Genomic DNA, 22,000 nt, shown 5'->3' with positions numbered 1-22,000 from the left:
GCTGAGGCTCACTGTACGCAGAAGTCGCCAACTTTCTGCAGAGTCAATAGCTACAGACCTCCAAACTTCCTGTGGCCTTCAGATTAGCTCAAGAACAGTGCATAGAGAGCTTCATGGAATGGGTTTCCATGGCTGAGCAACTGCATCCAAGCCTTACATCACCAAGTGCAATGCAAAGCGTCGGATGCAGTGGTGTAAAGCACACCGCCACTGGACTCTAGAGCAGTGGAGACGTGTTCTCTGGAGTGACCAATCACGCTTCTCTGTCTGGTGTGGGGTTGTTTTTCAGGGGTTGGGCTTGGCCCCTTAGTTCCAGTATAAGGAACTCTTAATGCTTCAGCATACCAAGACATTTTGGACAATTTCATGCTCCCAACTTTGTGGGAACAGTTTGGGGATGGTCCCTTCCTGTTCCAACATGACTGCGCAGCAGTGCACAAAGCAAGGTCCATAAAGACATGGATGAGTGAGTTTGGTGTGGAGGAACTTGACTGGCCTGAGTCCTGACCTCAACCCGACAGAACACCTTTGGGATGAATTAGAGCGGAAACTGAGCCAGACCTTCTCGCCAACATCACTGCCTGATCACACAAATATACTTCTAGAAGATTGGTCAAAAATTCCCATAAACACACTCCTAAACCTTGTGGAAAGCCTTCCCAGAAGAGTTGAAGCTGTTATAGCTGCAAAGGGTGGGCCAACTCCATATTAAACCCTACGGATTAAGAATGGGATGTCATTAAAGTTCACGTGCACGTAAAGGCAGGCATCCCAAAACATTTGGCAGTATATTGTTCAATTTAAACCTAAATGTAGTTGTTCAAGAAATACTGTCTCAGTCAAACAAAATGACTACACATCCTTTTTTGTAGCCTGCTTTTATGTGCATGTACTGTATGCTTGCTCACTGGAGTACTGGAGTTTATCTTGCTGTGACACAATGTTTGGTGAAATGAAACTACTCTCTTGATTATACTTTTCTAACACTTACAGATAAGGACAGACACTTATGTGGCAGGGGAAAAACATCTCAACCTCATTAAATAGAACAAGAAATCTGTCAGAGCAGCTGACACAGCAGCCACCTTGACGCGTTTAATAAACTGCTCCTGAGCTCTTGGACAGCTTGGGTCATGTACTTTTTCTGCAGGGTTTGCTCTGAGGCCTTTGCTACTTTGCCTCTTTTCCAAAGTAAAGCATTTTTTCATGCACATATCCAACTAATTGATAATGAAATTGGTCATTTTTATTATTTAGTTATTTTATTGGGGTCTAATTAATGATCTGTCCAGACTAATTCATTGCCATGCTTGTGAATTTAAAAATAATTTTCTGACTTCCATGACTGGAATTCCATTAGTTCCATCTTTATAATCAATTTATTTCATCAAAAGCATGTTGTATGTGAACTGTCCCTCTCCAAATACTGCTATCAAACACTGCAAAACCAGGCTGTTTTAGTATGTTAGCAAAACCGGTTCAGCTGACAGTGTTAGAAGACTCTAGGAAAACACACAGAGGCGGAGAGAGGCGGGAGGGGAGTTAGTAAGAAGCAAACAGAGGATCAAAGGGAGGGGCGTTCCTCCAATGAGAGCTCCGCACTGACCGTCCTTCAGGCTCTCCTCCTCTGTGACCACCTGCGCGCTGGGGTCCACCTCCATGGTGAGGCCCATCTCCGCTCTGGGGCTCTCAACAGAGCCGGAGCCGTTCAGCTCCGCCATGGGGCTCTCTTGATCCTGCACCCTAGGGCACTGTGACTCAACCATGCCACAAATCAAAGGTCGATTACCGTCTGTGGCGGCAGGGGACGGAGGACTGGGCTCTTTCTCTTCGGTGCCGTTGCATGCCGGGTAAGGGTTAGTAAGGTCGGATCCCTCGGTGCCGCTGTCGTAAGGGTTCACGGGGGTGTCGTCCTTCATCTGCTGCTGGAGATCGAGGCTCTGCTCGTCCTCAAGGCCTGGGCTGTGGCCGTTGACGGTGCCTCTGAGCTGAGACCAACCATCTGTGACACCATCTGGAGTGGATAAAAGTTCAAAAAGTTTTGATTTCAATCTCTGAGTTGAAACACTGATATATCACGACAAGACTCTAAAACACAGCAGCACCAGTCATAATTGATAAAGACAGTAGCTAGAAGCATATTTTTTTCATAACGACTGGGACGTGGCTACATTCACAGAAGAGCAGCAGAGATTCTGCAACAGTACAGATATTGCACAGATATCTACATCTACGGTGCCAGTTAACAATGATATAATTAACTGCATTAACAACTGCAATGTTTGCCTGTGCTTGATGATATCATGCTAAGGTGTTGATGATGGATGTCAGAGCATTGCTAAGTGGTTGCTAAGGTGCTCTCAGTGCACTGATCTGCGGTTGCTAGGCGCTGGCTTACTGAGGCTAGGTAAAAAATATTGTTTTTCTACTTAACAGCAATCTAACACTCTTAAAATCTCAGCCATTGTAATTCAATTCACAAATTTCTCTTAAGAACCAGTTCTGTTCAGTGAATCCAAATTATTCAGTGCATGTACGAATGACTCTTTTAAGCCACTCATTTGTATATGGTTTTTAAGATAAGACTCGCAAAGTCAGAAGTTTGCTTTACTCTGACAAATCCTTGACAGAATGAACTGTTTGAATCCGTCATTGCAGTTACTGAATCAACATCAAGTTCTCACCCTCCAACCAGCCAAATGCGGGTGGATTTCTAGCCACTTTGGCGGGTTGAATTTTATAGGATCTATATTTTTCAATTGTAGTCTTTTAAGAGGGCATCGGAAATAATAAACTAAGTGCAACGTAGTGTTGTCAAAAATAGATTTTTCGATACATATTAATACCGAAATATTTGAAACGCTTACAGTACTCATTTTCCACAGAATAGATACACCAGCTGATCTTTCTCTCTCTCTCACATCTCTCCGACAGCGGGTCGACACACAAACCCGCCTCCCCTCACTCACTTGTTTCATTTGCTCCAGATTAATATTGTTGGTGTTACAAAGCTTGAATTTCGGTGTGACATTACGTGTATTGCACATAATTTGACTCATTCCCACAGATTTTGTGCTCACACCCAAAATGCGGCACATAAAACTACTAAATTGAGTTGTTTTTTGCTGCTTATTGCACTTAAACAGTCAAATGCACACAAATGTCAAAATGCCAGTCTTGTCAAGTATTCATGTAAACACAGCTGTTTTAAGTGAATGTAAACAAATGAGAAAGAATAATATAATGGATTCGTGCTTCTTAAAGTGACAGCAACCTAATATACCTGCTTAAAAATATCTATATGGCAGTTTTTCCTCATGGTATCGATGTCAAAATTGTGGCCAGTGAAAATGCTGAGCGGCTAGTAACTTTGGAAAACCACTAGCCACAGTGGCTGCTGAGCAAAAAGTTAATGCCAAGCCCTGTATGAATTATAAATACGGAATATATATATATTATATATTTATTTATTTATATATTAGGGGTTGCACGACTACTGATTTCTGCTAGTCGATTTCTTATCAAAACAATACTCGAGTTACTCGACTACTCGTGGTTCATGCTAATGTAAATGAAAATACATGAAATAGTTCTTATCAATGCATGTTTATTAATTCATAGCCTAATGCAACAATTACATAAGTAAACTCTCAAACATTATAATTATGACATTACATATTTTAATTTTCATGTAACAGAGTAAAGCCAAATAAATAGCTGCACGCAACATTTTAATCCTAACATTCGTGTCGTATATGCAAACTATATGTGCATGGCTGCATGCATACAGTAATTTAATAATAACTTATAATAATAACTTTAACATTTACCAAGTTTTAAACAGTAATAACAAGAATGAATAGAATCTTACTTCAGTCGGCTTGAAAGTTTATAGACAAGTCATCACCGCTATTGTCCTCTCGCCACACGCAGTCTTTGGTCGAGCTCATGGATCGCTGGTTTGCATTTAGAAATACAAGCGCATCGAGAGACAAGTAGTGAGGGAGACGTTCTTGCCTTTAATGTCAGACGCGATGTCGGCTTTTAGAGAGTCATATTTGTTTAGAGAACTCACCAATGCTCGTTTGCTTCGTGGTGTGCATCTCACTAACATTTGCCTTTGTTGTTGGATGTTTCAATCGTAGGTGGTTGTAGGTGGTAGTCTTACAGAGTTGGCAAATTACGATATTTTTGTCATCCTTGATGAAATACAGTACAGTCCAAAAGTTTGGAACCACTAAGATTTTTAATGTTTTTAAAAGAAGTTTCGTCTGCTCACCAAGGCTACATTTATTTAATTAAAAATACAGTAAAAAACAGTAATATTGTGAAATATTATTACAATTTAAAATAACAGTTTTCTATTTGAATATATTTCACAAAGTAATTTATTCCTGTGATGCAAAGCTGAATTTTCAGCATCATTACTCCAGCCTTCAGTGTCACATGATCCTTCAGAAATCATTCTAATATGCTGATCTGCTGCTCAAGAAACATTTAATGTGTACAATTGTACAAAATATTTGAGTACAATATTTTTTTTCAGGATTATTTGATGAATAGAAAGTTCAAAAGAACAGTGTTTATCTGAAATCTAATCTTTTGTAACATTAATAAATGTCTTTACTGCCACTTTTGATTGATTTAATGCATCCTTGCTGAATAAAAGTATTCATTTCTTTAATTTCTTTTCAAAAAAATAAAAATAAAAATTCTTACTGACCCCAAACTTTTGAACGGTAGTGTATAATGCTACAGAAGCTTTGTATTTCAGATAAATGCTGTTCTTTTGAACTTTCTATTCATCAAGGAATCCTGAAAAAAAAACTGTTTTCAACATTGAAAATAATCATAAATGTTTATTGAGCAGCAAATCAGCATATTAGAATGATTTCTGAAGGATCATGTGACACTGAAGACTGGAGTAACGATGCTGAAAATTCAGCTTTGCATCACAGGAATAAATTACTTTGTCAAATATATTTAAATAGTACACAGTTATTTTAAATTGTAATAATATTTCACAATATTACTGTTTTTTACTGTATTTTTAATTAAATAAATGTAGCCTTGGTGAGCAGACGAAACTTCTTTTAAAAACATTAAAAATCTTAGTGGTTCCAAACTTTTGGACTGTACTGTACTTCAACACATCTGATGTGTGGTGTCTGTTGGTGACGTTCACATTTTGAATTAATTTATGGTTAATGCACGCTCGAGTAGTCGACCGTTTCTGACAGCGCCGACTCGTGGCTGAAGTAGTCGATCTCTCGACTACTATATATATATATATATATATATATATATATATATATATATATATATATATATATATATATATATATATATATATATATATATATATATATATATATATATATATATATATATAGTTTTTATATATTTTATATAAAGTTTTTTGCTTTGTTCAGTCACTACATTTAAAATGCATATCTTTGTAATGTACTAAGTTGTAATGTTAATTGCCCTGTATAATTTGCAGCATTAACTCTGAGAGAATCTCTTTACAGAGTAAGCAAAATACACCTAAATGATTCAGAATCAAGTCAAATTCAGAATCAGATAGAGAGCTTGTAAAGTGTTCAAGACCTTTCTGGCCCAAGTCAAGTGATGCCTTGCTCTAACAGTACTAATAATCAAGTGTTTGAGAGTTCCTCATCACTCACCCAGTGTGGCCTCAGCTGTGATGTCATGCAGCGTGTGACTGCTGGGGACTGATGGGGTGCTGTCGGGCGTCTCCGTTTCATCCTCCTCTTCCTCCTCTCCTCCATCAGGGCCTTTCTCCAGTCCCTCGATCTCCAGAATCCTCTTCTCCAAGAGTTCAGCCTGACGCTTCTGTTTCTTCTTCATCTTTTTCTTCTTGTTCTTGGACATTTTAGCCATCTAAAGGAGAGAATCTTTTTATTTTCTAATCTTGTAAATAATCCAGTGAAACAAACAATGCAAGAAGGGTTTGAGTGTACAAAAGCAGTTGTTTGTATGAATAAAAGATGTGGCACAGTTAAGTTAAATCTGGCGATTTCACAGCCATTTGTGTGTGAATCTGCTGCTGATAAACACGCTCCAAAACTTCTCAGAGGAACGCTTACTTGTTTTGGGGCTGGAGCTGTACTCACTGCAGCGGGGGAAGAAGATAAAAAGAGAAGACAACGTCAGTATCTCGTTGCGCACAATCAATGTCAATCAAAGTCAATCAATCAGCTGGATATTGCAAATGTAGTGCACATGAGCTTCTCCAGACATTCAAACTGTGGGAATTTGTCATCCTTCAGTTGTTTATAGAGGAGCACATGAGTCACTGCTCTTCATTTAGAAACATCCCGCAGACTTTACGTCACTCTGAATAATGTATCAATGGAGATGTTCTATGCTGAGCTCTCAGAGGAGATGAATGGATGTGAAGTTACTCAGTTACAGCTAAATAAAACTGCAGTCTCTGATATCAGTACTACAACAATTTCATGTTAAAAATCAGATCAATAAGAACATATTGTATGTAACAGAACATTTATAAACTCCCTGACCTAGTTGAAATGTTAAATGCAAGGTTTTCAACCAATAAATATGCACAACCTTTCCAGGTATTTGTGATTTCTAGCTTTAAAAAAAAAAAAAAAAAAAGATTTTAAGAATAACTAGATATTCTTATTCTGTACCATTCAGTTTGGGGGCAGTATGTTTTTTTTCTTTTTTGAAATAAGTCTTAGGGGCTGTTCACACAGAATGCGTTTTTCCATTACAATGCAATACAATAAAACTTTTCCATTGTTTTTCTATGTATTGCATATGTATTGCAAAACTGTTGTGCTCACGTCTTGCATCTTCTGTAGCGTCTAGTGCATGACATGGCATTCTAAAAACACGGAGCTCAAGTTATAATCAGTTAAACCTTTAAAAAAAAACATGTGTCGAGACCTTGCGTTTTTTCCCCATTAAATTGCCCGTATCTCGCTTTTTTCAAAGCAAAAATGCGTTCTGTGTGAACGAGCCCTTAAAATGTAATTTATTCCTGTGATCAAAGCTGAATTTTCAGCATCATTACTCCAGTCTTCAGTGTCACGTGATCCGTCAGAAATCATTCTAATATGCTGATTTGCTGCTCAAGAAACATTTCTTATTATTATCAATGTAAAAACAGTTGTGCTGCTCCAGATTTTTGTGGAATTTTTTCAGGGTTCTTTGATCAATATAAAGTTCAAAAGAACAGCATTTATTTAAAATAGAAATCTTTTGTAACATAAAAAAATGTATTTATTGTCACTTTTGATCAATTTAATGAGTCCTTGCTGAATTAAATCTTTTCATTCTTTCTTTCTTTCTTGAAAAGAAAATAACTTATCTACCCAAACTTTGAAATGGTACTTATAATATATATTTATCATATTACAATATACTGTATCATGTGATATTTCCAGTTTGTTCCATGACTGTTGGAACCAACATCAGAATTTTGTGTGCGTGTGTGTGGAAATATCAACTCCCAGAAAATTTTTTTTTTTTTTTTTTTTTTACACATATAACATTTTTTTTAAATAGTTATGGTCTTTGAATAAATCAAATACACAAGTATCTATGTATAATGAAAAAGATAACATCCCATTGAACACTCTGTTAGAATACATTTTTAATAACTGGCCAGTTGCTATATTAAGATTGTACGGCTCTCTAGTGTCTACCATAATCGTAGATTTTATTGTAATCATCGCTTCCTGTTTTGGAGTCGGTGGGAGTGTTTTCTTGACAGTGAAGGTCTTTTTAGTGGTTTTGTTTTTACTTAATTTAGTTTTTCCTTCAAAAACCACTTAACTGCACATTCAACAACAGTCTCCTCTGAGACAGCAAAAACCGATAGCTACAGGTCCCACAGAGGTCTGCACTAAACCCCACACTAAACTACATAGACATATTATTAAATTACATAACAGATAAAATAATAGATGAAAACAATGATTTCTTGACAGGGACTTTTTTGCAACCACATTTTTAAAGAGGTCATGAAATGGAGACTCAAAATGTTTCTGACATTTACACCAATAAGAGGTTTCGGAACTCAAAACTGACTCTAAAACTAAAGAAACTGCACCTCCAAAAACGCCTTAAGATCCGAGCATTACAAATGCATGGCTGCAGTTTATTCTTAATGACGTACCTGACTCAAAGTAATGGTTCTTGTTTGTTCTTTACTGTTTTATGAATTTTTCTCAACATGCTGCTAGTTTTTAAAAAAAAAAATCTTTTATTGAAAGATATGTCAGACTCCGTGCCAAGCATTTTGTCTTCGGAGGCAATGCAGGTAAGTACATTTATTTTTAATCTCACCATGTCTACACTGGACGTGACAAAGCAAATGTTCTGTCCTTCATATCACAAGTAGCGCAAGCACTCGGAGTACTTCAGTAATAGAACAGAACATCAGTTTACTGTCAAGGATTTGTCATGTGGCGTCGTGCCGCATCCAGCATAAACAACATCACTACTCATAATGAGCTCTATTGTCTTTTATTGTGTTGCATCGCTCGCATCCGGTGTTGACAGTGTTTGAGTGTTGCTGGCTCAGGCTCATATATATACGGCTCAATCACAGAGTTTGCCATCTCAAGTATCAAAACTCAACATGCTGTAAAGGTGGGTGTGGATGAAGTTAGCCAAACATAGCAATGGGTGTTTAATTCTGTTTCTGCAAAAGGTAACACCCCTTGAAATCGAGCGTTTTCCACAGAGAGTGAAAATGAGGATGGAAAAATAATCATTTTTATGAATACTGAACCTTTCAGGAGTGAAAAAGGTGACAAAGATGCGAGACATCCCATTTTTAATTTTTTTTTTAAATACAGGTTCTCTCACGATTCTGAAAACAAAATTAGACAACTAAACAAAATAACGTAATTTACTTGAAGTTCTGACAAAATGTTCTCTTTAATGTTATAAATGAGTCTAAATGAGTTTTTATTTTAAATATTTAAAAATTGTTTGAAATTAATGAATGAAGGCTTGTTTCGCCCAGAGCTTTTGAACAAGTCTCTATCAAATACATTTTAACACTGCAAAAAATCTGAAACTGCATTTTATGACCCCTTTAATGTTTTTTTTTTTTTATACCTTTTGGCAGCAGTTTTGCTTGATTACTGACCCTAGTAGGAACTCTAAAAAATGATAATCTAATAATAAATAATCTAAACGTTCCGTTTCTCTCGCATATCTGAGAGGAGAGCTTGGCGTCACCTGCGGATCCAGAAGGAGGTGGAGCTCCAGATTTCTGCCACTCTGTGGCCTCCGCGGCCAGTCTCTTGATATACGCCTCATTCACATCCATCAGGATGTTCTCTGGCTTTATATCAGTGTGAATGATCTTACACTTGGTGTGCAGGTAGTCCAGGCCTTGCAAAACCTGTAGAGATGAAAAACAGCTGTGAATTGCATTTGACTTGCCGCACAACCAAACTAAATGACAATGAACGAAAAACACGCACCTGGCGAATGATGCTCTTGACACACGGCAGCGGCAGGCCTTGGTAGTTGGACTTAATAATCCACTTGAGCAGATGGTGGCCGAGAACTTCAAACACCATACACACATCTGACAGCATATGTTAAAGGGAAATGATGCTGAAAGTATCCCTGGAGAACAAACATCCAGCTCCTCCGAGAACACAAGCCAAAAGCTCCAGCTCATTACAAGCTGTTCTCCACAAATAAAAGAGCGAGCCGGGCTGAATCTGGGCTAAGCGCCGAGTCTCACAGCTGTGGATCAAGAGATTGAGCGGCAGCTGAAAACTGCGCCCTGTACAGAAGTGAATACGGAGTACACTAGAAAAACACCTGTGGATCTCTCACAAAATGATTCATGCAAGCTTTAAGCGATGTTCTCAGTTCTGTGTTTCAGCAGTACTGAAAAGGATACGGGTCCCGTTGACGCCCGAGATCTTGAAGTCGTCCAATAACTGCACCACTTTCTCCCTGCTGGGATCATTCTGGTCTGTGTTCCTGACCTGAATCCACCAGATGGGGATTGGAGAAAATAGCTCTCAGACAGTTTTACAGGCTAGACGCTCAACATTTCAAAACCGTTTTCTTTGGTTTATTACAAAATAAACCGCGCTCTCGTACGATGAAACCACTTTCCTGAGGCCATGTGGCTACAACTGACTTTTATTACTTTCCCACCGCAGTGTGGCATACTCTCAAATTCGTCTGACACTAAACGGTCTTGCGAATAATTCATCGTAATGGTTTCTATGGCAGCGCAGGTGTCGGGGTAACTCACCGCTCTCAGGAGCTTGATCTCATCGAGTGCTGTTTCTGTGTAGTGCTCTGCGCTCTTAACCACTTTCATGGCCACAAAACGCTTCCCTCTGCAACCAAAACAATAAATTATCTCTAAGTACACATACTTGAAATACAATAATGGTATTACAGGAAGAGGAAAACCATCAGGTTAGTGAACGTACTGTGTGTCCCAAGCAAGCCAGACAGTGGAAAAATGACCCCATCCCAGCTTGCGGATAACATGGTACCGTCCATTGAACAGGTCGCCTATTTTCACATGGTGATATCCACCTAGAAAATGTTGGCGCTATTAGAAAACACTGCTAGAAACAACATCTGGAATTATTTGAAAAACAGCGTACAAAATATAAACCAGGAAAATTATATTATAAAGAGGGCTTGATTTTTATGATCAAGTCAGGGTTGTTAAATGTCATTTAAAGGGTTAGTTGACCCAAAAATGAAAATTATGTCATTAATGACTCGCCCTCATGTCGTTCCAAACCCGTAAGACCTCCGTTCATCTTTGGAACACAGTTTAAGATATTTTAGATTTAGTCCGAGAGCTTTCTGTCCCTTCATTGAAAATGTTTGTACGGTATACTGTCCATGTCCAGAAAGGTAATAAAAACATCATCAAAGTAGTCCATGTGACATCAGAGGATTCCGGAAGAGAATACAATGCTGAATAAAGTCGTAGTTTTTGTTATTTTTGGACCAAAATGTATTTTCGATGCTTCAAAAACTTCTAACTAACCCACTGATGTCACATGGACTACTTTGATGATGTTTTTACCTTTACCTTTCTGGACATGGACAGTCTACCGTACAAACATTTTCAATGGAGGGTTTCATTTTCTTAAACTGTGATCCGAAGATGAACGGAGGTCTTACGGGTTTGGAACGACTTGAGGGTGAGTCATTAATGACATAATTTTCATTTTTGGGTGAACTAACCCTTTAAAGATCACTGATATCATTTGTACATCAAAAGAAGGTAACACTTTAGTTTATGGTCCAATTCTCACTATTAATTAGTTGCTTATTAGCATACATATTACTAGGATATTGGCTGTTTATTAGTATTTATAAAGCACCTATTAATGCCTTATTCTGCATGATCATACATCCCTTAATCCTTCCCAATACTTAAACTTAAAAGGGTTAGTCCACCCAAAAATTTAATTTCTGTCATTAAGTACTCATCCACATGTCGTCCCACACCTGTAAGACAACGACACCATTCATCTTCGGAACACAAATTAAGATAATTTTGATGAAATCCAAGGTTTTTTTTTTTTTTTTTTATCTCCCATAGAACGCACAAAAAGTATTCTCGTCTCTTCATAACATTAAGGTTGAACCACTGTAGTGAACTATTTTAACTATTTTTTGTCTTTACTACTTCTCTGGACACTGAATGTGTTCATTTTGTTGCTTTCAATGGGAGATAAAAAACCTCTTGGATTTCATTAAAAATATCTTAATGTGTGTTCTGAAGATAAACGACGGTCTTATGGGTTTGGAACGACATGAGGATGAGTAATTAATGACAGAAATGTCATTTTGGGTGAACTAACCCTTTAACAACTACCTAACTAACTATTAATAAGCAGTAATTAGGAGTTTATTGAGGCAAAAGTCATAGTTAATTGTTAGTTAATAGGGTGAATTGGACCCTAAACTAAAGGGTGACCTTATTTATTTATGGCTGAGGATTATTTATTCACCATTTTGGGATGAAAATTGCAACTGTGATTTAATGTGTGTGTTTTATTGTGTTTATGTGTTTTAAGTTCCAGTTTTCTTGTGCTTGTTTGAGGGTCACGCATTTTATTTAGCAATAAAATAATTTTGTAATTATCGATATGACTATAAATAATGATAATTATCATTATGATGATTATGTAGTAATATTATTTCATTGTAAAATAAAAAATAATGTAATAAACACCAATTTTTAATTTAACAGTACAACTGTAAACTTACTAATATTTATGTCTTAATTTTTATTTTTTTTTTAACCAGCAAGTTTTTATTTTGGCTGAAAAACACAGGAAACAGAGCAGCCAACAGATTTATAAATGATTCTCATTACAAATCTGTTGAAATCAGGTCCAAGGAACCAAGCCACTGAAAACACTGAATCATGAGTTGCTTGTAAGTAAAAAAATGTGCAGCGCATATATTAATTTTATTAAATTCCAGCCATTGCCAATCGTTCAAAACCATATCATGATTTTAATTAACAATATTTTGATTAACTGCTCAGCACTACATCCAAATTTGGCAAAAAAATTATTTTGACTAGTTTATAATACTATATTTGCATATGATATGCTTTCACTGTACACATTAATCTCTCCCAGTACTATGAGCACAAAACTCTTACCCTTGCAGTAATCATTAGGGTCCTCTTGCTCCTCATCATCTGAACCCAAGATCTCCTCATCTTGCTCCTGCAGTGAGTCAGGCTGCTGCGCGGCTCCCCTCGGGTGGGGATCAGGCCTGGAGAACGAGAGCTTATCATTAGAAAACAGATGCAACGACGGCCGGGTGGGAACCACCACCTCCGGCCAAACGTCTTCACACATCTCATTCTAGACGCGCTAGTTACGAGAAGCCAGTCAAATATTATCCAATGCATTTAAAATGCTGTTATTGGGGATAATAATTGAAAATCCTTTGTGGGGTTTGCTGCATTTACAATTTATTACCACTGTTATTTTACTATTTATTAAACCTATAAATCAGTGCAGGTGCAAACCGAAGGGACTGTAAGGATATTGCAGAGTTAAGAGTCGGTCTTCGCTGGTTCACTGTAGCTCAGCGGGAGCCGTGAAGGAAATCTTAAGAGCCGTCAAGCTGAGCGAGATCATAAAGCAGTCAAGCTTAAAGTGATAGTTCATGCAAAAATAAAAATTCTGTCATTTAGTCACCATCATGTCATTTCAAACCTTTCTTTCTCATGTGGAACACAAAAGAAGATATTTTAAAGAATAATATTTTATATATGAAAGAAAGCTACTTTGTACACTTGTTTAATTTTCTTGTCCACAGAAGAAAGAAAGTCATATTTGGGTGAGCTATCCTTTTAAGCATATAACATTACAATGTATGACAAGATACTGCTTTAACAGACAAGCATTAATATGATTAACACTTCATATATACAAAAAATTATTTTAAAGGGGACCTATAATGCCCCTTTTACAAGATGTACTATAAGTCTCTTGTGTCCACAGAATGTGTCTGTGAAGTCTCAGCTCAAAATACCCCACAGATCATTTATTATAGCTTGTCAAATTTGCTCCATTTGGGTGTAAAAAATACTCTTTTTGTGTGTGTCCCTTTAAATGCAAATGAGCTGCTGCTTCGACCCCTTTCCAGAAGAGGGCGGAGCTTTAACAGCTCGTGCTTCGGTTGCTCAACAACAACAAAGCTGGAGAATCTCACGCAGCCAAAATGAGGATTGTCAGTAACGGTGTTCAGCCTTAACTAAACTAAACTTAAAAAAGTGAAATCATCAATTACTAATCACTTTCTATGCCTGTTTTGTAATTGCAATAAAGACAGTGTACATTTAAATGTGCGTTTACATGGACTGAGCATTTTAATCGTAGATATCCTGTCACCATGTCATGATGAGGGTCAATTAAGGACTTTAGCCAAAAAAAAAAAAGGGGGCTTGTGCCAAGATTCAGAGCGAATGACAAGACCAGACACTATACAATTTTGCCAATCTGATTGTTTTAATCACAGACTTGTGATTCATTAATTCTACCTGCATATCTAAATATCTCGCTGACCTTTTCAACATCATGCTACTTGCTGTGTTATTTCTAATGGTTGGCTGCAGCAGTGGGCATTAATGCGATTAGATACGCAGCTTTGTGGCGTTCCCGCTGATGAGCTAGCCTCGCTGCGTAGCGTAATCTCTCTCAAGCAATTGGTAATTTTCTGCATCCAAAAGCAGGCTTTCAACTGCGGCTTGGAAGTTCGAAACAAGTCCAAAATAGCATAAACCTTTACAAGGACACTTTCTGAATTGGTCATTCTTGATAGGGCATATGAACAATGCGCAATTAATGTCTGAAGCAGTGGATTAAATGCAGTGAAGATCCCACATCAGGCTTATTTCTGTAAGTTTTAAAATGTGAAGCTATACATCAAGATCGGCCCATACTAAACAGGGTGAGAGGGAATTAAAAACGTGCAAGAATTATGAATAATAAATAAAGTTGAACAGAACAACCTGAAGAGAGAAAAGCTATTTCCACAAATCCCAGGCGCTTTTCCCCCCACAAATCCCAGGCAACATCCCAGATTGTTCTCAGAGACATGAAATTGTTTAATTGAGAAACAGTTCTCTCTGTCTGCTTGCCAACCGAATCATTTTTGCGCTTCGTGCGTAAATGAGTATTTCAATAATGAAGGTGCCACCAGCAACAAATACACAGCAAACATCTACTTCAGATCCCGGGGATTTACAAATTCTGCTCTTATCACTTGATTAGTTTTTGATTGAAGCAAGCAAACTTTGCAGTTAGCGAAGAAAAAAAAAAAAAAAAAACAGTACATGTATTCTAATGAACATGCTGTTAGTCCAAAACGATTGTGTAGCTGTGTGCTAAGGGCTGAAACATGGTGCGTGTTACACCAGAAAATAATTAATTTAGCCAGATCCCAGATAATTAGAGGCTGTGCTAGTGGGAGTTAATTAGCGGAAGTATGCATGAATGCTATGCTGGTCAGAGGGGAAGCTCGCATGTACTGTATGTACTCACACACACACACACACACACACACACACACACACACACGCGTACACACACATACATGTGCTCCTGGCTCAGAGCAGATGTTGAAGCACAGCAGCCCTGCCCACCCCTGCTGCTTTAATTTAAACTCCTAAAGAGAGTTCTTGCATACAGGGCAAGGCAATATAGTTAATATTCAATATATTTGTTACGATTTTGCTGGCAAAATCAAATTAAGCAAATTAAGCATTTTAATTACATCAAAGTCTTGATTCAAACACCGCCGTTCTGATGTAGAACCTGGAAGTGCTGAACGTAAACAGCGTAGGAGAATGACATGATAGAGATTAGTTTGATAAAAAAACCTCTTGGATTTCATCAAAAATATCTTTATTTGTGTTCTGAAGATGAACGAATGTCTTACGGGTCTTAAGGGTGAGTATTTAATGAAAGTAATTTCATTTTTGGGTGAAGTAACCCTTTAAGACCTTATAAAATGATTCAAATTATTAAAACTTTTCTTATCCCATTTAAGATATTTAAGGCTTTTATGGCCTTAAACTCAAATCAAACTGAATTTAAGATTTTTAAGGACTTTTAAAGGACCCACAGTGACCGTGCAGTCCAATTTTGCAGAGTTATTATCTATTGTAAGCGTCAAAAGCAAAAGCAGCTTTAGAACTGGAACGTTCCATTTATCTCCATGAATCAGTTCAAACTGTCTGTAACAGTGAATCAATTCAGATATCTGATTGGTCTTGATCTGAATGGTTGCAAGGATGGTTACTCCAATTGAAAAGATGTTTCAAAATAAATCTCTCAGTAGGGGTGGGAGAAATAGGCAAAAATATCATATCACAATATTTTTTTCAGGCAGGTTCATGATCCACAATCTTATAATTCTTTTTAATGTTGGTTTTTAAGACTATTTTGCAAGACACTGAACAATACAGTCAAACTAATTTCCCTATTTTAAAAATGTAGCCTTGCAAGGTAACAATGTTAAGTGGTTTGATTAAAATTAATAACATGAACAGCAGCAGGTATTTATAGAGGTGTTTACAATGGAATGAATTAATACTGAATTTACTTAAGCTGGACAATGACATCATTTTCTTTAAGAGCTGCTGTGCAGCCAAAATTATTTACCAGTTATCACTGTAAAGCTGCATTACAATCTGCATTGTAAAAAGTGTTACATAAATAAAGATGACTTGACTGTCACTAAGACTGAATGCACAGATGCAATATAATGATACACATCTGATTTTTTTCTCAACTGTTTATGTTCACTTAAGACTAGGGCTGCACGATTTATCGCAATTTGGCAAAGGGTGCGATTATTTTATGCGCAGCTTGTCAGAGCTCTACGGCTCTGATCAGTAGTAAATGCTTCTCCATCTGAAAGCCAGAGGGCGCTCTTGCGCAGAAACTCCAAACGCCCTGCCGCAGAAGAAGATAACACACGTCATTCCAGGAAATCCCTATGAGCATCATACTATGCTGTAGCTGAATAAACAGAAGAATGAAACACTTTGATTGATTAAACATGACTAATAAACACATGACTGCCTTATTCTGTGTAAGAAGGATGCTGAACTGGTGTTATGAAGTCAGTTTGGAGTAAAACATGTTATTAAATGTTGTCTTTTGTTGGACAAGATGTTAATAAATGCTTCTCATGTCTGGAAAGATGTTTGTGTGTTGCTTTTTCAAATGTACATTATACGCGACTCAAACTTGCAAAGCTTTCAGATGGATTAGCAAATCGCAGCCTTTGTGATTTCATAAAATCACACTTAAGAATCACGTTTAAGTTTCCATGTTATTTTTCGTATCATGCTTTAAATCGTGCAGCCCAACTTGAGACATATTCCCACTGACCAACGGATTTTTCCGTCACAATTTAATGACAGAAAATTTTTGTCTAATGCGAGCTCTGGGTGGAATAATCACGGTTTTCCCTTTTAGAAAGAGTGTAATAAAAACCTTTCTTATATAAAAAGTTCTTATATTATCGTTCAGTAAGTTCAAACAATTCAAAGATAGACGCATTCATTAAAAGATAATGACAGGAACGCCAATCTGAGAGCCGACAGTAATTAATGCTGAGAGATCACTGCAGACAAAACATCTCTCTGCACAGTAGTTAATGAGACAAGTCACTGAATTAAAACGCAAGTTAAAGACATCACCACATCATTAAGGCTGCGTGTTTCCAAGTGGTATATACTCTGCATGAAAGAAATGCATCAACCAGTAGAGATTCTGCTGCACCTTTATACCACGGTGGATATATATTTGTGGCAATCAGTGGGCAGGACCTTACATGGAGTGATGTGAAAAGACTTGTTATTAAGTAGTTTTGATAGGAACAACGTGATTCGAAAGTGATGTGCAGTCACGGATGAATGTGCACTGCATGCCCACCCTGACACCACACCCATCTGTGCTTGTTGAGGCACATTTGGGTTTGGAGTTCAAAATCATGGGCATTAATAGGGAGTACATCCTCCTTAAAGGGATAGTTCACCCTAAAATGAAAACTATCCCATGATTTACTCACCCTCAAGCCATCCTAGGTGTGTAATGGGCATGTGACGGTATCAAAGTTTTTATCATGTTATATGGTATTATCACCATATTGAAATAATTTGCAAAAAAAAAAAAAGTACAGTCATACTATAACAGGTGTAATAGCCTTTAAAGCAACATTTTTGTGCACTGCGTTTTTGTATTTAAATATTCAAAGTAAACAAATGTTTCAAACAGATTAACATGTAAAAGAATTACAAAGAACAATAGGTATCACTTTACAATAAATGTTACAGTAGTTAAGGCATTAACTAAGATAAAGAATGCAATGGTTAGTTCATGTTAGCTCAGGTCCATTAAATAATACAGTTACAACTTTTGATTTTAATAATGTGTTATTAAATGTTAAAATTAACATTAAGATCAATACATGCTTTAGAAGTATTTTTCATTGTCAGTTTATGTTATCTAATGAAAACCTTATTGTAAATTGTGACTAAACAAAACCAGAACATATGCAAAATCTTGGGCATTTTGTAGTCCTGATTTTAAATATAAAAACGTTTGAGTTTGAAAATAAAAAGCTTTTCATCTAAGTATTTGGTGCTGTGATGAACACCATTAAGAGTACAAAAATCTGAATGGTTGTTTAGCAGCTGCTTTGTATACGGGGATACCGGGGTAACGACTGAATTTCTGCTGTTCCACCAGCGCCATCTTCTGTCAGAGAGTGAACGTGCATTTTCGTTCTGCCATGCTGCTCGTGCGTGTTGGGTTTGTTTACATCAGTGTGTGCCTCTTTGATGCAGAATGCAGCATTTTTGTGCATTTTTAATGGCTGATTGGTAAAGTATTCTTAAAATTCATTCTATAAATCTGAATAATTCATAATAAACAATTATTCACAGTATTTTTGAAGTGCCCACGATAACAATATTGTGCATGTTCATTATCGTGGTGTATCGTATTAGCCCATACTGGCACATGTCTAGTGTATATGACTATCTTTCTTTCAGACAAACACAATCGGAGATATATTTAAAAATATCCTTGCTCTTGCAAGCTTTATAATGGTAGTGAAGGAGGGGCCATATTTTGAAGCCCCCCAAAAATATCCATATTTAATACTTTATAAATTCAAATAACTAGTTTCCTGTGGACGGCCGTACGCATACTGCGCAAATCAACTTGCGCCAAATGAACAATCCTCTGACGCGATGTATGACGCAGGATGTAGGAGTATCGTAAGCTTAGATGCTTCTCACGGTTTAAACAAATAGGGCTGGGCAACAAACTCAAGCTCTTCTTCTCTTATATCTAAATTCTCTGACATTTTTCTTTAAAATTTCTTGCTTTAGACTAATTTGTGACCGGTGTTTTGTTTTGCTCTATCCTCTGCGCTTCCGTGTTCTTCATGCGTCAGATCAGTGGTCACTCTTACGCCGTAAATCAATGCATACGGCTGTCTGCTGGAAGCTAGTTATTATAGTTAATAAAGTTTTAAATATGAATATTTATATATTCATAAATCTATTTTTCTGACAAAAACCCATCGCTTCGCTTCAGAAGGCCTTTATTAACCCCCAGAACCGTATGGATTACTTATATATGATGAATAGATGCATTTATTTATTTTTTTTTCAAAATCTGGCCCCCATTCACAACCATTATAAAGCTCCTCCTGGAGGAGCCAAGATATTTTTCAATACATCTCCAATTGTTTTAGTCTGAAATAAGATACACCTAGTCATATACACCTAGGATGGCTTGAGGGTGAGTAAATCATGGAAAAAGTCACAATTTTTTGGTGAACTAACCCTTTAAGAGAAGTGCTGAGCGGTATACCGGTTAATATGGTATACTGGTTTCAATTTCGAGACCGATACGTATTTTTCAAAAACACGGATGAAAACACGGAATCCAGTCACAAATTGAACTTACTGTATAAAGCCGAACGTCACAGAATTTGGCCATTTTTAGGATGAATAAATCAAAAGTATGTCTGTACAATGAATCAGATATCAATACAGACTAGTGTCTGTGAATATTAAAGCTAAAAATGACTGCTGTTGAAGTCTGTATGAATGAGCGCCGCATTTTCATCTACTACTACACATACTGAAGCATGCATGACGCTCGCGATGATTTCAGTGCCTGCTGTCTCACTCACTATACTTGAACTTCATCTGCAGAGCTGCTCTTAGAGTCACTTTATGAACATTTCACTGTTTAATTTGAGAAAACTATCGACATTTGTCGTATCATATACACAGGATGGAAGTCAACCATCTTCACGATCCTGTCAAAATAAAAGTCAAGTTCAAAAGTCAAATCAAGTTCTTCATATAAAAATAAATAAAATAAAATTCCTTGCATAAATACAGTTATTGTTTTTTTTTTTTGTGGAAACCATGAAAATGTGGTCTGTCTTCAGATAACTGATCTGTAGTGAGAGGGACAGAAAAAGACAAAACTTTGCTTAATAAGATGTGAAACCCAAATGTCTGGAGAGATTGTGGGTGGTCATATTTTCTACTGTTGTCAGCTTACACAGCACAAAGTAGTCGAAATACCAGCATGCCTTGCATTTCACTGGTGTCAGTCTAAATATTCGCCTGTCCTTTCAGTGCTGTGTGTATAGGACATTGGTTATTGTTATTTTTGTCTGTCATTTTGATGACCTAAGGCCTATTCATTCAAAGAGCAAATATTTACCACAACCAAGACTGAGAAACACTGCATGTATGATTAAAGTAATTCTGTGGATTTTTTGTAGCGTTCACTCCGAGTCCTTTTAACTTTTGCATCGGTGGGACATATAACATACATACATATATTCCCACCCCCAACTCACTCCATTGGTTGAGTCAAAGTTGCTATAGCCTACAGATGGTTTATTTATAGGCCCTTTCCCAAATGGCACACTAAGCCCTAACGATCTTCCTTTCATGCTGACTTGCCATATATATTCTTATGCAAATTTCTATAAAAGATTTGCTAATCAGATACATTGCTAATCAGCTAATCGAACGTAAAGCAGATATAAAAATAATCTGACCAGAAAAGAATAACTGGCTCCTGCAATTAGTCATTTCAAGAAAAGAGTGGATAAGAAGAACAGTTTGCCCTGGAGAAACATGGGGTTAAGTGCGTTAAGCTGTGTTCACACTATCAGCTACAAAGCATCACAAATCTATTCATTTCTACTGTGAGCTGGCGATTTCCGACTAGAAAACTTATCCGTTGTCTTCAACATGGAGTAACATCCGTGAATGTCATTCATAAACATTACTAGGCTACAGGTAGTGTGAACACCCACTAGCAACCTCAACCGCCAGCCACTGGCGACAAGCAGCGACAAAGTCGCTGGCAGTTTGAGTGCAGCTTTACTCAAACACAGCACAATCTTTAAAACACTCCAGTACAAATTGGGATTTGACCACTGGATTGTCATGCATGAAGATGGATTCAGGTCAGGAATTTACTCTTATATTATTTAGTCATAATATAAGATGCTCATGCAAAGTTAAGCATTTAAAAAATCTAAATGACAAAGACACTGATTTAAAATCCCAATGGAACAGCTGTTTAAAATGTCATTAAACCAGGTTAATCACCAGCAGACCATCATTAACAGGTTAACAGCTTCTCTGAATGATGGACAGTCCCAGAGGTTGCAGGACTCTCTGCAGTGACGGCGATTTAGGCTGAAGATTCAAGACATCGAGGTGAGTTGGGGTTTGTTTGTTCTGTGGCAGCTCCTGCTTGGAATGCAAGAGGCAAATTCATGGATATCTACAGAAGTTAGGAGGACAGAAACTTTTTGGCTGGTATACAGAAAGTCTGGAACACAGAGGGCCTGCATGTCTGACATTGATTCTTCGGTCAAGAAAGGTTATCAGAAACATCAGACAACTAAATCCTCTAATTCAGTGGTTCTCAGTTGCTGTCCTGGAGTAACCCAGAACTGCACATTTTGGATTCTCCAGGACTTAACTCATTGATCCTTTAAAGAAACAATAATAAAAATTAAAGTGAATAATAATTCATCTGATTGTTTAAGCTGGCAGGAAGCAATAGAGGATCAGCAGGAGGGGGATGTAATCTACTGTTATACACGCCACTTAAATTCTGCTTAATCTCAAGTCTACAGTGTATTGTTTTTAGCCTCAGACAGCACGCCTACGGACAGTCTGATGCATGCTGCATACAAAAGAGACAAGAGCTTTCAAAATCATAATGAATTCCATGAAAACCACCAAGAAACATCTGGGTCATACTTTATTTTGATTACAGTATTATGATTTTTCTCTCTCTTTTTTTTGCATAACAGTAGTATGAATATGAAGGGAAAGTGTGCTTTTAACCGTTACGAAATCTTTGATGTGAAAAAATGTCATCTCTTTCTTGTCATTTTT

At 37.2% G+C, this 22,000-nt stretch overlaps 1 protein-coding gene across 5 annotated transcripts in view; it reads right to left on the bottom strand.

Moving 5' to 3' along the window:
• srpk1b (SRSF protein kinase 1b) overlaps positions 1-22,000 on the bottom strand; it is a 71,182-nt gene that overhangs the window by 12,237 nt on the left and 36,945 nt on the right. For 4 of the 5 annotated variants that reach the window (XM_048173476.1, XM_048173475.1, XM_048173474.1 and 1 more), the window contains 9 exons: positions 12,680-12,795; positions 10,470-10,578; positions 10,286-10,373; positions 9,923-10,010; positions 9,492-9,598; positions 9,244-9,409; positions 6,111-6,136; positions 5,688-5,904; positions 1,607-2,014 (listed from right to left, as the gene is read on the bottom strand). In XM_048173476.1, the coding sequence (XP_048029433.1) occupies positions 1,607-2,014; positions 5,688-5,904; positions 6,111-6,136; positions 9,244-9,409; positions 9,492-9,598; positions 9,923-10,010; positions 10,286-10,373; positions 10,470-10,578; positions 12,680-12,795 (1,325 nt within the window). The remainder of the gene's footprint in view (positions 1-1,606; positions 2,015-5,687; positions 5,905-6,110; positions 6,137-9,243; positions 9,410-9,491; positions 9,599-9,922; positions 10,011-10,285; positions 10,374-10,469; positions 10,579-12,679; positions 12,796-22,000) is intronic. The other variant, XM_048173473.1, reaches the window with a different exon arrangement.

This window comes from Megalobrama amblycephala, linkage group LG21, assembly GCF_018812025.1.
Source record: "Megalobrama amblycephala isolate DHTTF-2021 linkage group LG21, ASM1881202v1, whole genome shotgun sequence".
In the NCBI taxonomy this organism is placed as follows: domain Eukaryota; kingdom Metazoa; phylum Chordata; class Actinopteri; order Cypriniformes; family Xenocyprididae; genus Megalobrama; species Megalobrama amblycephala.
The sequence above is the reverse complement of the archived record's forward strand: the minus strand, read 5'-3'. Positions and strand labels throughout refer to the sequence as shown.